The 17,549-nt window shown below is 40.5% G+C and overlaps 1 protein-coding gene across 5 annotated transcripts in view; it reads left to right on the forward strand.

The window, feature by feature from the left end:
• Positions 1 to 3,102: 3,102 nt before the first annotated feature.
• Positions 3,103 to 17,549, forward strand: part of LOC308196179 (cytosolic phospholipase A2 epsilon-like) — a 30,883-nt gene continuing 16,436 nt past the window's right edge. For 2 of the 5 annotated variants that reach the window (XM_080594854.1, XM_080594858.1), the window contains exons 1-3: positions 3,371 to 3,424; positions 4,424 to 4,496; positions 14,669 to 14,805. In XM_080594854.1, the coding sequence (XP_080450980.1) occupies positions 3,386 to 3,424; positions 4,424 to 4,496; positions 14,669 to 14,805 (249 nt within the window). In that variant the 5' untranslated portion in view covers positions 3,371 to 3,385. Of the gene's footprint in view, positions 3,273 to 3,298; positions 3,320 to 3,370; positions 3,425 to 3,638; positions 3,764 to 4,423; positions 4,497 to 14,668; positions 14,806 to 17,549 lie in introns of those variants that run through there. The other 3 variants (XM_080594855.1, XM_080594856.1, XM_080594857.1) reach the window with 3 other exon arrangements.

Consider the following 17,549-nt stretch of genomic DNA (forward strand, 5'->3'; position numbering starts at 1 on the left):
TTAACAATTAAATCAAACTTATGAGTTTGTTTTGAAGGGCTACTGCCATTTTCTCTGACAATCAGTTGTTCTGTCTTGGGTCACATGCGTGTACTGCAGTTACCTCCCTGAAAAGTGATTTTGCTTCAGCATCATCTGGAACTTGTTCAATGTAGTGAGATGAAATATTACCAAAACAAGTAGTATGTGAGGGGGATTGCAAGGTGTATGATAATTGCATCCACACAGTCACACCATTGAAATGGAATAAGATAACAATATTCTGTTCACTGCATCACAATTGTTAAACAGCCATAAAATGTAAAGTACATCTGCAAGTACAAATTAAGATACAATTGTCACAGAGTAACCTAGTTATTTGACAAGTGTATTGAAGTACAGTGGCTGAGGGGGAAAAGCTGATTTAAGCACACACAAAAATGTAACAGCTCTCAAACAACCACCGCGATTACCAAAGAACAGATGAAGAGGTGTCCAAAGCATTTCCTGGGAATGCACTAAATGATGTGCGTACACACATGATGAAGGCAACCTGACGAGCAATCCATAAACAAAAAGCAGCACTCCTCTTCAAGCTGTCCAGGAGACCAGTTTGTAACAGGAACAGGAAATGGTTGTGTGTCATTCCAAAGAAGTGAGAGCTTGTCTGCCAAATCATGGATGTTGATCAACCATCACTGCACATGCGTGTTTATATATAAGAGAATAAATATCTTATATTTCTTCCACTTCAGCTAACAAGAAATTTCATAAGTAAATCCTCTCCCCCCTTTGGGCAGTTGTTTAGATATTATGAAAAAAAAAATATTAACTGTTTTGCTTAAAAAAAAAAAAAAAGCTCAGCTGCTCAGAGAAAGGAATCTACTGAAACACACAACAGTCAAGAAAAGACCACTATAGAGGGAAGTGTAGTTTGTTTTTGATATGAATTTTTCCTCAGAGGCAAATTACTGGGGAAAGATAATTGGTCTTTAGTCTTTTCTAGAATTGGAGCTGGTTATTTTGGTCCTAGACCCACAAAAGGGTTGTGAAACAGACAGTAGCTGGCAGCTGACCAGCCAGGATGAGAGTCAGGAGAGTCTCTTACCTCTTTGTGTAGCCTGGCCTAAAAGAAATAGGCAAGAGCTATAGAAGAGGCTTTTCTCTACACGCATTTACCAGCAAGACATGTAGATATTTTCACCCTTATCTTAAATCCTGTCTGATGTTCTGTCTAAAAAGCCACTGATAAGCTCAAAATAAGGAACCCAAACTGTCAAAATGGGCATCATGTTTGAATCTTCAGTGCCTACCAGGGAGGGTCTCATCATGTTTGTGAGAGTTGTCCTGTTACTGCAAAGATCTGAGTGTTGTATCAGCTTTGTCAAGTCTGTGGGCTCCTGGGGTACCCTGGTTCAATTTCATTTTTCAGCTGTTGCCTTTTTTTTTTTTTCTTTTGTTAGAAGTTTACCCTGTTAGATACTCTGCTTGATTTTACCTCAGGAAATTTTGATGGTAAATGGTGAGCACCTGCTCCTTCCTGGTTTTACCAGCCTCAGGCTAGTTAGAAAATACACATTCCTTAGAAAATGGACCTAAGGGTACCTCCTACAGCCTGCTACACCTTCTGCATGTCTATTAACGGAATTTGAGATGTACCCTAAAATATCAGAAAACGTGACCCAAAACAGAAACAGTAGTTTCTTGGACATTGTCATTGTGTTTTCTGTTACTGGATTTTTCCTGTTCTGTAGGCTCACGCTAGATGTGTCCCAGGTACCTGTCCTGGGCCTTACCACTAGGCCCTCTTCTAGCAGAGGCACTTGCTAGCCAGTGTCTAGGATGGGATCCCTCAAGCTCCATCTATGCTCTCCAGTGCTTACTGTGGGGGGCACTTCCACTGAATTTAAGAGATCCTCTGGAGGAGGGGATAGAGGCCTGGAGACTGGCCCAGAGTTTTTCTTTCCTTGAACTATTCAAGTCAGACTTTCCCAGGGGAAGGCTCAGGAGACAACAGCTCAGCCACTGCAGAAGCTAACAAAACAGTCCAGGCTTACCCACTTCCTGATCAAGTTTCTCAGCTTTGAACAAACAGCCAAGGCTGCTTGTCTGATTCAGCACCTTTTCGTGCATTTACTTGGTTTACCTGATTATTGAGCTTGGTAATGCTTATTTAGTACTGTACAAAGTAGGATGATTTGATTTTGGGAATGACTGTTGCAGACAGGCCAATAGAAGAAATTAGGATTTAAGGAATGTTATTACAATGCTGAAGATCTCTTACCACACAGAATGCTTTTGGTGGAATGTTGTACAGGATTGAGGTTTTTTGTTGTGCATTTTCCTGATGCGTGTAGAAGGGGAACACAGGTGATGGGTACTACCACCATTTTGTGAGAATACAGCATCAGCTCCAGCAGACCTCAAATCGTGATTTCATACCAGATATCTAGGCATGTCAGTAGCGGGATACATGGAAGGGCTATGCACCTGCATATCTGCTGTTGCAGTTTTCTGCCAGAAAAAAAGAAAAAAAAGTTGTCATTTTTATATCAATTTAATTACACTGCATCGTGTTGAAAACAACTAGACATTAGCATTTAAGATGAATGAATGTATGCCCAAATTTGGAGGAAAATGTGTTCTTTTTGTCTTGGTTTACTTTTTTTTTACTTTTTTTTTTTTTTGCTTGTTTGTGAGTCCTGAAAGAAGGAAAACATATAATCAAACTGAACAAGTACACACATGAAAGCGGGGAAAAATCTACCAGCATGTAACTCTACCCTAGGAAAGTAAATAAAATCTGGTTGAAATGCAGAATCTTTAAAAGTTTTGTCCACAATGCCTTTGACTTTTGATTGAATTACTGTTGAGCTGCTGTTTTCCTTCAGCCTACACATATCTACTGCTATCTTCTCTGATTTGTGCATTGTTAGACTGCCAGGTCATAGGTATCTATGCAAGTGCTGTACACTATCACTCCTTAATCTCGATTTGCTAATAGCTCTAAGCATCTTGGTGTGTACAGCCTTCCTCCAACACACACCTGTGGTGTTTAGCTATCAAATAAACTCAGCAAATTCCCTCCCCTTCTCTCTTCATACTTTCCCTTTCAGGCAATAAAGAAGGTGGGGCAGAGATAAGCCACTTGGTGCTCAACAGGTGCCTCCTTAAAGTTTGCAGAGGTACTTCATGAGTCACTGCCAGCTGTTGCCTCTAACACTAACGTGACACCTGTATCTGACTTGTATGCAGCTGGGAGCACAATGGGATCCTACTGGAGTGCTCGTGAGGTAAGAAATTCAGACCAAAATTCATTAGAAGCTGAACATGACCTGGGGTGGGTTTGTGACTGGGATTCTAGTGCCTAGAATAGGATTCAGGAGCTGTTAGTCCAACTTTCTGCATGTATTTACTTACGTCAGGCAGACTGACGGCTTTGCCGGTACTAACATCCCTGCGGAGGCATTTTTGGTGGTGGAGAGAAGTTCAGCTGCATTGGATGACCCATGCAGGGGCTGGGAAGAAGTCTGAGGTTTCTCACAGAAGTTTGCTGAGGACCTGGGCTGAAACTGTGATTTGATGCAAGCGTGTTGGGATCTTTCTCAGTGCAGCATTTGTCAGCTATGAGTATTGTCGTTTGCTGTGCCTATGTAGCTGTGCTAGCAACCACCTGGTAGTGGTTTACATAGGAGAGACACAGACTAACAACAGTAGTTAATCATGGACACAAAGATAGAACTAGTTTGACATTTGTGCATGGCTGACACCCAAGAAAATCTTGGTCTGTGAATTTATTTATTTTTTCTCTTCTCTTTTGGTGGAACGTAGGCAGGGGAAGCCCCAAAACTCTCTGTTGGGCTCCAGAAAGTCTCATGCTCTGTCCTCTCCTCAGCTCTGAAATTAACTTGCTCTCTGACTATAAATGAGTTATTTAATCATTCTGTGCCCATCTTCACTAGCTGTAAAATGGAAATTACGGAGCATTTCTGCATAACAGGGATATGTGTTAGCAAAAGAGTTCATTGAAACCAGTGAAGGGCTCAGAGACCTCCAGTGTGGGACCTCCATGGCTTAACAAATAAACAGAGTGAAAATGTAAACTGGCTAAAGAAACCCTACAAATCTATAGGTTTATCTTTTCAAAAAGAGGGGAGAGTAATGAACAGAATCTTGCAATGGTCTTCATGTGGGAGACGTGTTCAAAGCATGGAATGGGGCCCCTCATCCTCTCTGCTCTTCCCCCTTGCCCTTAACCATTAAAAGAGCCTCATGAGAAAGAGTAAAGTTAAAGACCTCTTAGTGATAGACGGCAGGAGAACTAGTCTTCCTATTTTGTCGCATGGTGTTGAAAATTGCAACAAACATTTACGGGAGGACATGATTTATGAAGCATAAACAATCTAATGTTTATGCGAGTAATTGTTTTGTCATGTTCCTGCAGAGTGAAGAATGTCCGTGCAGCTCCCTCTCTGTGAAAATCATAAGGATGAGAAATCTGAGAAAGGCAGATCTCTGTGAGTATCACAGTTTTTCTTTGCACTTCCCAGTAGTTCAATTCTGAAAGCAGTGAGGATAACTGAACACTGTAACATGTATCTGTGTACAAAGCGTCACCATGGTTTCAGATATTGTTCCATATTTGAATATGTGCTATTCTTAGAACACACTCTTTTATAAACAATACCTTTCAGTTTATAGAAGTGTTACTCTTAATGGAAATACCAAAAGTCAACCGTGGTATTCTGTGAAGTGTCTTAACTGCTAACAAGTAAGTGTCAGTTACAGTTTCTGACGTGCTGTGATGCAGGCTGTGCCTCTGCTTCTGGATGAAAATGCCAGCACTGATGATGAGTGGCTGCTACAGGCTGTGGGGTAATATGTGGAGTTCTGCTATCACCTGTCCATCTTTTGCAGGCAGTAGAAGTACATTCAGGCACATCTATATTTCTATATCTGATTTTTAAAAAAGAAAAAAAAAAAAGGCGTTATATAGCTTATTGTCAAACAACTTTTTCTGGGAACGGTTTACTGGAATGTATTTGAAATACCAGACTTGCAAGGCAAAAACAATATGACTGAAATGTTTCTGGGGGCTTGGTGTAGTGGGTGAGAGTGGAAAAGAGAAAATCTCAGTGGTTACTCATGTAGGACAAACCAAGCTGATGGGACAACTCAAATATCTGTCTCAGAGAGAAAACACAAGGCAGGAATGCAGTGGGAAGGAAGTGAATGTGTACCTTTATGTAGTAAGCAAACCCAAGTGAACTCAGCAAGAATAATTGCCTCCATGGAGACCACATGGCTTTCTGAAAAATATTGGACTGACCTCAAAGGTTTTGCTCACCATTTTAAAAGGCTAGTGTATGCTGTTAAAGGTCAATAAATGATAAATTATTCACTGTTAAAAAGCAAATTGAAACCGACTAATATATATATATTTTTTCTTTACATTATAGATCCAAAAGACTAACACTAGCATCTCTAAATAAAATTACAAATAATTTCAGGCTTAGGATTAGTCTTTGTTCAGTTATTATTTTGGAAAATACTTTTTGTGGGAATGCATTTCTCATGTGATTCACGAATTTACTCACATATTTGTAAGTATTTGAAACATTTCAAACAAAACATATTTTAGAAAAAGCAGAGAACAGTGGCTATATTTCCCATTCACAGTTATTTGTTTTATTTACTATTTTTGTATAATTTAAAGTTGTTAAGAGAGAGGGAGTTGCTGACAGAGTTGAAAGAGGGAACAGAAATAGTTTAAGTTGCAAAACCTATCTGTGCTTTGATGGAGTCATTCGGATTAGGCCAAACTGTAGCTTTTGGAAGACCGTGTGTCAAAGACAAGTATGCTTTGCTTTTCTTGCTCTGTGGCACTGTGCAGCTAAAGGAGAGCCAGTGTCCTCCTTTGTGCAGAGGAGCTGCTATCGACAGCATCTTTGCCTCCTTAGATCTTGCACAAGTTGTATAATAGAGGATTTGTTTTTATATTACAGGATATCTATGTCAATAAGCTATGATCATGATCTCCTAGCTTTTTTCTTTTGTGTCAAACAAAAGGTCGTATCTGTATGTGGTGTGAGCATAATAACAAGAATTAGGCTACTAATGTGTGTTGAAATCTGATATGAGTAAGGCTTACTCATGAATCAGAAGAATTTGCTCCAACATATGTAGGATATCAGGCAACTACAATCTAAGTAGTCCACATAATTCCCAAGACAATGGTGTCCCGATTTCTGGGCGTATTTGAGTTTAGCTAAAGTTTTTCTATAAAAAGTTGTAATAATGGTCATACCAGACCAGTCCAAAGGTTCATCTGGTTCTGTAGTCCTCAGAAGTGGCCTACAGCAGATGCTTCTGGACAGGAGAAACACTAAGGCATGCTTTTCACCACACCACTCTCCCACAGATCTCCCGAGAGATCTGTGTCTCACAAGGTCTGGCTCCTGATTCAGTAGTATTCTTTGGGGTGCTTATATTGCATTAAATAGTTATGGACATTATTATTATTTTTTTTAATCTTATTTGCCTTGCTTGGGCAGCAGAAATGCCTTCTAGAGAAATTCTGATATTTTCTGGCTGGCCTGAAAAGGCCTTTTCTACATATTATTTAGGGTTCTTTCTCACACAAAGACAATTGCACCCTTGCATTTATTCCAGAACTGGCAGACAACTTAGCATTAACAGCTGCACAGCTGCAGCTGTCTCTTGTTTTTAAACCGTGAAAGCTTTGTGGCTGTCACAAATGTACCCGCTGCTCCAGCAGAATCTGGATTCACTGTCTGGATGGTGCTATTTCTCTGCAGCTGTACATGATAGTGTGTGGACAAATGTGTTTAATTGCCCAAAGTCTGAACACCCGTCATCCAAACAGGGTGGCTTGAGGCACAGGCAAAACAGGGAGCTGTGACACATTCCTACGGGCAGATATATGGCCATGGCTGTTTTCTCCTGGCAGAGAAGAGCCAGCCTTGCTGCTGCTGTTGGGAGAAGAGTTAGCTGTGAACTGTAGCCAGCAGGAACCACCAGGTACAGGAGTCACAGGCCAAGGCCCATGGCCTCTCCACATTCCTGTGTTCCCATCAAAGTGCACAAGGGACAGGAATGGCTGCACTGGATCAGACCAAAGGTCTCTCCTGCTGAAGTCTGAGAGCAGCCAAAGGCACCTGCCTGGGGAGGAGGATGAGGGTAAGGTGAAACAGTGTAGTGTTCTCTCATCCTCCAAGCACTTCAGATGTGGTGCTATCCCAGGCCAAACGGCATGTCTGTGAATGCAGCCACTCTTCTAGTCTCTTCTTGAGCCAATGTAATCTTTATGTACCAACAACAATTTTTGTCCAGATTCTGGTTTCCTTGTCACAAAAACCTTTGCTACTATTTAAATGCTCATCTTTGCAGTGGCAAACTCAGTTTGGCTTTTGCTACTGAAAGGCCTTGAATTTGTTCTTCCATCCAGTGGCTTCCTGTGACCTTCCCTTGTTTTTTTCTGTCAGTTGGTGTGGTGGAGCTTGGCTTTCAGAAGCTACCACCATGTGTGGGAAGAGATCAGTTGTTGCAAAAGTCTTGTTTGTCAAGGGCTGATCCACCAGCCAAGATCTCTAAAAGAGAGAGCTGAGCCTTCATCCTCATGTCCCCACATTCATTTCTTCACAGCCCCCTTTGAAGCCACCTCTGTGCAGGACTCTGCATTTCTAACATGTAAGAATTTCTTTCTGGAAAGACTTCGCTGCAAGCCAAGTACAACTGCATTTCAACCTAACAAGAATTAGACCCATACTGTGAAAATTCCTCATTGTTGATCTTGTTTTCAGTGAGGCTATTTGCTAGACCATCTTGCCCTACTTTGCATTTAGCGAAGTCCAAGGTTCCAGAAAGTGTTTCCTGAAATGCCCAAGTGATACATTTTTTTATTTTTTATTTTTAAAGTGACAGCCTAATTCTAAATTAGTGTTTTCATTAGATAAATTATGAAACTTGTCTTTATATCTTGCTATAGTGCTAAATCTGTGTCTTGTTGCTGTGTCATTTCAGTAACAAACTCATAATACTGCACTGATCATTGATTTTAAAAGTTGAAAGGCAGTGTTACTATTTTTTCCACATATCATCTAAATCCTGGGTAAACCACCATAGTGAGACTTTAGTTGCTCTGTTGTCCAAAATAAACTTTGATAGGAAAAGGAATGACTGAAGACATGCTAAACAAGCTGCATACGCTGCTTCTTACCCTTTCCACTGCCTGTAGTATGAGTGCGAGGGGCCAGCAGCGGCTGTAGTGTGAGGCAGGCAGACAGATAGTGTGAGCCAGCCAGCACTAATGCCTTAGGGTGAAATCAGTCTTCTGTTAAAATGAATGTTGTCACTGACTTTTGCTGTGGTTGAGGGAAATCCTCAAACATGGTCCTATGATTAAGAGCATTGCTGCCCCTGTAAGACATCTCATATAGGTTCCTTATGCTACTAGCCCCTCAGGAGGGCTGTGTTTGTATTGAGAGAAATCCTAAAGGCAGCCTAAGAGAAATGCTTGACAATGGGTCAATGCTTGTACATGAACAAAGACAGAGAAATAGTTATGTAGATAACTACAAAGTTGCAACAAGGCTTGTAAACAGTGATTTCCTAATTAGTTAAGAAACTGAAATAAAAACACACAAAAGAAGCAATTGCTGATCACCAGAAACTCCTCCCTGTGATGTCATACCCGAAGCAAGGCTTTTCTTACTGTAATTGAAAGCTGTTCAGATCAGGATCAAGGTCTAATTGCATAACTACTAGTTGCACCTGGCAAAATGGAGCTCTGGTCCTGACCGATGTTTCTCATAGAAAAGTAACAGCCACGGTTAATAATATGAAGAACAAATGGATGGGTGATCTTAATGAATATTGTCTGAATCAACTTTACAGTTGCAGTTGTTAACAACCTCTGTTCCCTTCTATTAAATCTTCCCATTGTTTTCTTTCACTCATCATCCAACTCTGCTCCCACTCTTCTTCAGTTCACAGCTACCATCTATGTGCAAAAACCAGTTTCCCTCTGATCACACATATTGTTTATTTTCTAGTCCAGAAGACTATTTCTAGGCCTTTCCCTTTCCTGTTTCTCAGACCCTTAGTGAATTGTTGGTAGAAACACCAAGATGGAGTGTACTGTATATACATGTACATATACATGTATACATATATACATGTACAGTCAAGGAGGTGGCTAAAATGTTATTTGTTTAGGAATCCTGATCAGGGCACCTCCTTGCAGGTGGAAATGCCTACTGCTAGGTATCAATGGGTTTTATGTAAGCACACATGCATCTTCCTGTAGCCATGCTGACTTCTGTGTACCTTCTGTGTGCAAGAATAGAAAGCTGTTTTGGTGGTTAAAGGTGATTACATACAATGTTCCCTCATGACTTGCTGTAGACTTGTGGTGTAACCTTGGAAAAGGTGTTTTTACTCAGAACCTTAGTTCCTCATCTCTAAAGTAAGGACTGCAGAATGGGTATTAGGCACCTTGCAGGGGCATTAGGAGGATAAACAGTTTAGAGTCTGAAGGACTGGTGAAAGGAGTCAACTTTGATAAAAGTGTTAGGCTCATCCCTGTCTCAAAGGCGAAAGCTGGGAGCAGCTATCACGCTCTAATACTGTACCAGCACAAGTGGTACTGCAGCTGTTGTCTTTCACTGAACAGGGATGATCTTATAAAAGTCTTCGGTGGTACTACATGCTCTTAGTAGACTTCACTATCCTATTGTTTAGAGGAAATACCTATCTAATGAATGGTTGAAATGGGCTTTTAAATGTTTTATAATTTTTTAAATCTCAAAACCTGTTTTAAAACAGGTTGGAAGAGGGTGGAGGCAATGGAAATGAACAAGGGAGAAGCTCGGGTGGAGAAGAGAGGCTGGAATGAGTAGGTGATGATGGCAGCAATGTAGAACCAAACCATGTGTTTTGAGAAGACACAGTTCTATACAGAGCTTCATGGCCCTTCATTCTTTCTCCGCCACTTGGATTGCAGAGCTATAGGCTGTGGCACACTGCTCAGAACATGACTTTGTTTCAAACATGACAAGCTCATGTTTGAGCTTGGAAAGTTCCAGCAAACTTGGATAGACATCTGTGCAAGAGCTGAGATATGTTTCATGAAGTGCTGTGCTAATAAATAACACAGCACAAGACTAGCATTCAGTTTCTTTCAAATATATGCAGGCAACTTCAGGGGTTATCAACAGATAATAGCAATGCCATATGTGTTCTGATTTCTGAATAGGCATTCTGTATTTACAAATTTCTTTGGGCTGAGTTGTGTAATGCCTTCTCAGTCCTTATGAAGCTAAGCTGAGCAGTGCCTTTTCCCACGCTTACCATCTCCCACGTCTTCTTAAAAGTTATTGTACCTTGGCATTTTTGACCATCTTTGATAATGATCATATTTTTACTCTGTATCCTGCTTACTATTGCACAGTAGTGTATTGCATTTAAGACCAAAGTATACTTTGACACTGAACAGTGACCACAAATAGAATATCAGCAGATGTACTATTAGTTGTTATGTGGCACATTCCGAGAAATTCATAAAGAACGTGAAGATTGATACACATATTTACTCATTGCAGGACTTGCTTCAAGATATTTGAGATAGTCCTTTGAGGAGGAGAAGAAGGTACAACTTCCTGCCTTCAGTATTTTAATGTGAAAAATACTTTTTTTTCTTTTTCATTGACTACCAACAGATTTTCTTACGTACTATTAAAGATCCCGTAGAATCTGTTCTAATTCAGTCCTTATTGCTCCGGTTTCATCAAGACAACAGTATCTGCAGATTATCCAGTTGTGCATTAAGCAATGTGACTGATACTGTAATCAGTGATTCACTCCTTCCCGTACATGCTGAGCAGAGAGCAGCTTTGTTTTATGTATGCGTGCTCTTAGCGCTCCTTCACAGGCATGAGATGAAGCATGCTGCTGAGGTGAGCCTTTTGCTAGAAGAGCAATGTGATAGGGCTTGTGGGATGTCAGAGTCCCTGTGGAGGCCTGTCCTGAAGCAGTGCCAGGGAAAACCTTGCCCTTGAGGACTTTTATCAGTGATGTTCTCCAGAGAGGAACTTCAGCCAAACTTTTTGCTGAATTGAGGCCATTGATTACCTTACAGATAATGGCCAAGAATCTTGAGGTAATTTGCTATTACGTGGGAGGCCAATGTAAAGAAGAGTGGTTTTTTTACATGGCAGTGCTAGTCTGCATCACTGAAAAGGCACGTGAGGGTTTCCACATGAGTCTATGGCTTCCCTCCCAGGTAATTTGTCTTGCTGTATCCTCAGTAAGAGGCAATGAAGTAGTGCTGCAATAGTAGCCAGTGAAGTTTAAAAGAAAGATTCGCTCACAAATGTCGGAGATGGTGCTTATATCCTATTATGCTATTAAATTGACAATCTTTTTGAATGTCTGCCTGGCAAAGGTATTCATCTTCTATTTATCTAGGCCTAATCTTTACAACATTTCTCTCCCACGTTCCCTTTCTGTTCAAGAAGAAAACGGAGAAAGAAAAGTTTTAGGGTGAAAATGTTTTTTGTAAGTCATATATATTCTTAATGTTTTCATTCATTCTTATTCATAGAAAAGTTGCTGTAAACTCCTAGATCAGTTGGGAAAACTGGAGGATTCCAGCCAGAAGTGTGAACTAATTTAGTTTAACAGTGAAAAGGGGATTAGTTGTAGTCCTATGATAAAAGACAGTCTGGATGCTGTGTGTTTATCAGTGGTTTACTTTGATGTAAAAGAAGCTGACAGTGACGTCTTTGTAGAAAAGATATATATATAATGTGAAGACTTGATTGTACCATTGTGCACATGGTACACATCCAAAGCATAGTATATACATCAGGATGAACCATTGCTTTGATATAAACTTTTAATCAAGACCTAATGAGGAAATAAACTAAAAACAAACTGTAATTTCTGTCTATGTTATGCCCTGTATGTTCAAAATTTGGATCATAAAATTGTCACTGACATTTGCAGTAGTTTTGCAAATAATGAGGCCTTCCATCATCCAGATATTATCTGGGAATTTTTCACTTGGGCTCGTGTACAGTATAAGGATTTCTCTATCACTTCCTTCCCGGACAGTCAAGTCTGGGAGGGAGACTGGTTAGTTGGTTTCCATGTAATATAATTGATATATATAATAATCATGCCATGATTATTCTGTTTATTGCCTTCCAGCATAAACATGGGCATCACGTGGCAGCAAGTCCTGATTCCATATGATACATTTGTAGGTTCACCTAGACTGGTCCTCTTCTCCTGAAGCACGATCAAATTTACTTTATCTGTCTCTGATAAATTATCTGAGTAGGAGTACTGTCTGAAATGAATCATAGAAAATGTATAAAAAGGCTCTCAATAGAGCTTCCTAGAGCACTTTTAGAGCTGGAACAGTTTTCCTACTACATCTTTTGTTTATTTCCACCTTGCCATGCAGAGACACTGATCATTGTCCTCTTTTTTTACACTCATTTGGACATTCCATAACTGATTGTTACCCTCTTCTTTGTCATTCTTTGTTGTTGAATTAGCAAACTCAATTCCTTCAGCTCTTTCTCATATGCTAGGCTGATGAAGACAGTCCTCTTCAATCTGGATATGTTTCATTTCAATAATTGGTCACAGTTAAGTCTTTAAAGATTGAGGTGGCAAGTGAGTGGAAGAGAGCTAGAACCTGGAAGACACTGGGCATCCACTTGTTCTTGTCCATGGCTGGGAGTGTATGCAGACATTTCAGTCTCCTGCACGTACATCTAGCATTATGTATTTGGGATCTGGTCCTATAGTTATATAAATCTACATTGTGTTTGTAAGTTATCTGATAAGTCCAACAGCAGTATAGTTTTGTGGCATCATTTGTTATTTTTCATGCAGTGATCTAGTTGTAATTGCTTGTTTTCATATTCAAATGTCTTTATCTGCATTCTTGTCTTGGGCTATGTTGAGACTGAGGCCTTACTGGTTACTAACTGAGCCGGTGTTAGTGTAGATCATCAGGCTGTGGGAGTTTGTTTTGCTCTTATTAATGGTGAACAGCCTTGTTAAAGACTGGAGTAACTTTTGCTACAGGTCTACTGTGTTCAGAGAGGATGACAGATTGAAGAAAGTTCCCAACACAGCTCTATCTAGATGTAGGTCAAGAGTGTAGCACTGGCTTCTTTGATAAAGAAACTATCTAAAGCCCATCTTTTCAAACAAATTTCTTATCTAGTATGTATGACAAAGAGATTTCCCAGACCACAAGTGAACAAATTCTCAGAAACACACATACCTTCTCCTCTCGCACTGCCTGAGGATGTACCTATTCAAAGTTAATATTCTCTTTTTCACTTATTAAAAATCAATGGAAGACTTGTAGAAAATATTGTGGGGAAGACAGCTAAAAAATGCTTTTATGACCTCCTTAACCAATAAATTGTTACCTAAAGGTATATTACATGTATTTGGCATTTCAAAATTATAGTAATGAGTTTAAATTATCCTAATATTACTTGCAAGTATTATAGAGGTCTGTATTTGTAATGGTGAAGTCTTTTCTTCTCCACTGTGGACAGTAAGGTGGAAACTATCAAATGCATGCTGAAAAACTGGAAGATGTTTCATATTCAGGTTGTATGAGAAGACTTGAAAGATAAATCATATGTAACATGATTGCAGAAATTGTTTTAAGCAATACCTATTCATTGCCACATGAGTAATACGACAAGTTTAAAGAAAGTGTGGAATGAGAACCAAAGACTGACAGAGAAAGAAAAACATAATTACTGATAAGGTGCTCTTTTCTTGTGGGTCATCTGGTAATAATAATAGTAGTTATTTTTTGTGTGTGATGCTTTTAATCATGGGATGTCAAAGCAAGTTACAAAAGAGGAAATGATCATTATCACTGTTGTATTGATGGGAAAATGCAGATAGAGAAGATTAATTTAAATGGAAGCAATTGCCTGCAATGACCTAGCAGCCTGGAACAGAGCTGGGATTGGAGCCAACATGTCATGAGACCTTTTCCAGCAGGTTACCTGCTTGGTCACGCTGCCTCTCAGGATGTATCCCATAGTCCCAAACTGTCTCATATTACACCAAATATGACCTGCTACTGTGATTACAAAATGAGTTCTAAAGGTTGGAGACATTAGAGACAACTGTGGTTGCCCAGCAGACAAAAGAAATGTCTGTTGTGTTAAACATGAGTACAGAGCAATGTACAGAACCTAGGATAGCAGATTTGCTCCAAATTGGAGGGCTGGTAAGAGTGAACAAGAGTGCAGAGGGAGTGAGTCCTGCCATACTCTTCACTTCAGGGTCTCAACAAACTGGGGACATATCAATATGTTAAATAGAAATAGCGCTTTTTTTTTTCTTTTTTTTCCTCACCAGTTCCTTTTACTGGGATAATTGGATATTAGGACGTATCGATATATTAGGATATTAGCTTCTCTGAATCTCCATTAATGACCAGAGCTTCAACCTGCTTGACAGAACAAGTAGTAGTGAGGGTTGTTGAGTAAGAATGTTTAGAAAAAGTAATAAAAACAGTATCTCCTTTTTGCAGCTTACCATCTATGCAGTGCTATAAGCTTATGTTCTAAGATTTTTATCGTAATATGTTAGTTACAATATATCTTTTTTAATACAGTTAGTCAAACTGACTGCTATGTAAGCCTGTCCTTGCCTACTGCTTCCTCTGAGACTGTCCGGACCAAAACCATCAAGAACTGCAAAGACCCAATCTGGAATGAAACATTTTGCTTCAGGATCCAGAGCCAAGTAAAAGTAAGATGCAGAGTGTATTTGTTTTTCTATTTGGGCGGAGATCTCATTTTGTGATCCATATGTAGGGTACCATAAAAATAGCTATGTGCGAGAGACTGGAGGGATGGTGGGTAAGGGAATGTGCAGTAGCATGCAGAAGCAAAATTAAATTTTATTTTTGTGTTGTGTAGTAGATAGATGAGATATTTCACAACTATTCATATAATGTTCTACTGCTTTTCACTTTTTCTCTTTTATTATTTTTCCTTTTTTTTGAAGAGTAAAGGTGAGAATTTCAGAGTAGACTGAAGAGCATAAGACAGACACATATGAACTAAGTAATGAAAGCAAGCCTGAGTGCTTTTTTTATTTTTTTATTTTTTTTACTATTTCTTTGGAATTACCTCAACTTAAAAAAAAAAAAAAAAGGCAAACAAAACAAAATTTTCAAGTTTGCAGAAGGCCAGCTAAGTTTTTACCATGGTGATAAATGTGAGAGCTTAAGATAGCCCTAGGCATGAAGAAAGGTTGGCTTACAGCCTATCAAACCTTGTTTTAAGACTTGCACCCTTCAGTTCCTGGTGCTGCTGACAGAGCAGGTGAACTGCAGTTCCACCAGGTGCCAAATCAGCAGGCCATTCCCCCACCTGTCTTATCATCAATGCCAACAGGACACTCAGAACAGCTCCACCACAGGGTCTTCAGTCAACAATACCTCTTTCCTTTGTCCGCGGAAGTTGCCTATGCATGAGCCTCAGGCTCAGTTCTGCCAGGTGAGGTGGTGCTGGTCCTGTTTCATACACTTTTTCAGCTTCAGCACGTCTACTGGTCTGTGGCCTAAGTCCAGTGTTTTCCTTGCAGACCAAAAAAAGTCCAGCTTCTTTCAAAACACCGCTGAGGCACAATTTCACCAAGCCCTTCAGGTTTAGCAGGAAAGCAGAAGGCAAGGCATGAACATTTTAGCATGAGAGCAAACACCCACTGCTCTGTACCTCTTGCACCAGAACATTAGCACTTTGCAATGGCTTGTGTATGACAAGTATTTCAAAATTGCGATACCATATGTAATAGCCAAAAAACCATGTCACAGCCAGTGGCCGCAGGAAGCTACTTGAACCAGTCCTGCAAGGACTTATGTTTACTCTGCAGTAAATTTGTGGCAGGACATATGGCAGTAGCCCCAGCAATTTTTGGTGAGCAGCAGCAGCAGTATGGTAGTGGCTGCTGTCACTTTAGTGTGGGCTGCACAAACATATTCTGGGAATTCTGGACAACAACACGCTGGCATGTCTGCCACTGCAACCTCACTGCTGTCTGAGTTCAAAAGACCAAGTTAAGGCTCTCATGGTTTTCTCTGCATACACTGGAATTACTCTGCTCCTTGCCTTCTGAGCAGAGCCAGAGTCTGGTGCTCTGCTTATTTTCTTCTCACTTGTCATGTGTATAGTTCAGGAATTCATCTTGCCAAATTGTGGGAGCTAGAGCTCAGTAAAATCGCACAATACACTGTTACCATGGAATATAAAAACATTTTGATGTTCCGCTGTTTCCTGTCAGGAACTGGTGAGTTTATTGGAAGGGATCTGTTCTGGTGAACTTCTGACAGATCACCGCCTGTGAGGATGGGCTTCCCCAGGCTGCTGCACGGGGCAGGCGGCCTCTCCACCACCAAGTTGGCAGCCTCCAGTCCCTCTGAGGGTCAACTCCGGATGGTGTGTCTCTGCCAGCGCTTTCACAAGGCACCTGGTGCCTTCATGTCCTCTGTCAGGAGCAGGGAACCACCCAGAGGCCCTTCTGCCTTCAACACTAGAAAATGTCCACCATTTTAGCCAAATAAGGACAGTCTGCTGCAATAATAGATGTATCTATTACTGTAATATATATTTCTGTGATATATATATTTCTCATCCTCTTATATTCTTCAGCCTGTGAACCTAATTGCTGTGGCTGCTTTTCTCTGCTTCTTGTCAGTCTGTTTTTCTTAGCAAGGTGGTGGAAAGAAATTCAGAGCTCCATGGATGACCCTCTCTGCACTGAGGATAATTTTTTCTGTTTGAACCACAGTGTAATGCGTTTACACTTGTGCCCTTAAAGGAGAGCAGCCTTTCTGTCTTCTGACATCAAACTGCAAACTGAAATTTGCTAACACTTGCCATCTCTCACTTACCAGCTTCTTCCAGAAAGGTTAGATGTCGATATTTCCCAGAATACTTGGAACTGGTTCATCTTTCTTTAAGACCATTTGTATATTCAGTTGACTTTTGAGTTTATGTGATTTATTCTCAACTTTTAAGGCAACAAAGCTCATGCGATCACACTTCTTGTGGATGTGTTTGTGTGTGAGATTGTGGGCCCATCAGTGTGATAATCATCAAACCCGTTGGCAAATTTCACTTGAATCTGACAGATAAGGAGCAACCTCTGAGATAAAAGGTCCTTGTAATTTTCATGAAAATGAGCTGCCTATTGGGGCCTGAATTGTTTCCCCACCGGGAAAACAGCTGCTCACGTTACTTTGCTCACCACTGTGGGAGGCACCTCTGAGCCAGCTGGCGTGCAGCTGCAAGAAGCCCCTGGTGGAGCTGCGTCCCCTCCTGCCAGGCCAGACCATGGGTGGCAGAGGAGGGAGAGGAGAAGCTCCCTGCCATGACAGGAAGGATCAGAAGGTTGAGAGGTGCAGGATGAAATCCAGTGGAAATAGGCCTTTGTTCTGCTGCTTCTGTGGATGTTTTTTGCCAATTTTAAAAAAAGATATCCATTTCTGC

The sequence above is a fragment of the Anser brachyrhynchus genome (assembly GCF_964034855.1).
Source record: "Anser brachyrhynchus genome assembly, chromosome: 5".
NCBI lineage: Eukaryota > Metazoa > Chordata > Aves > Anseriformes > Anatidae > Anser > Anser brachyrhynchus.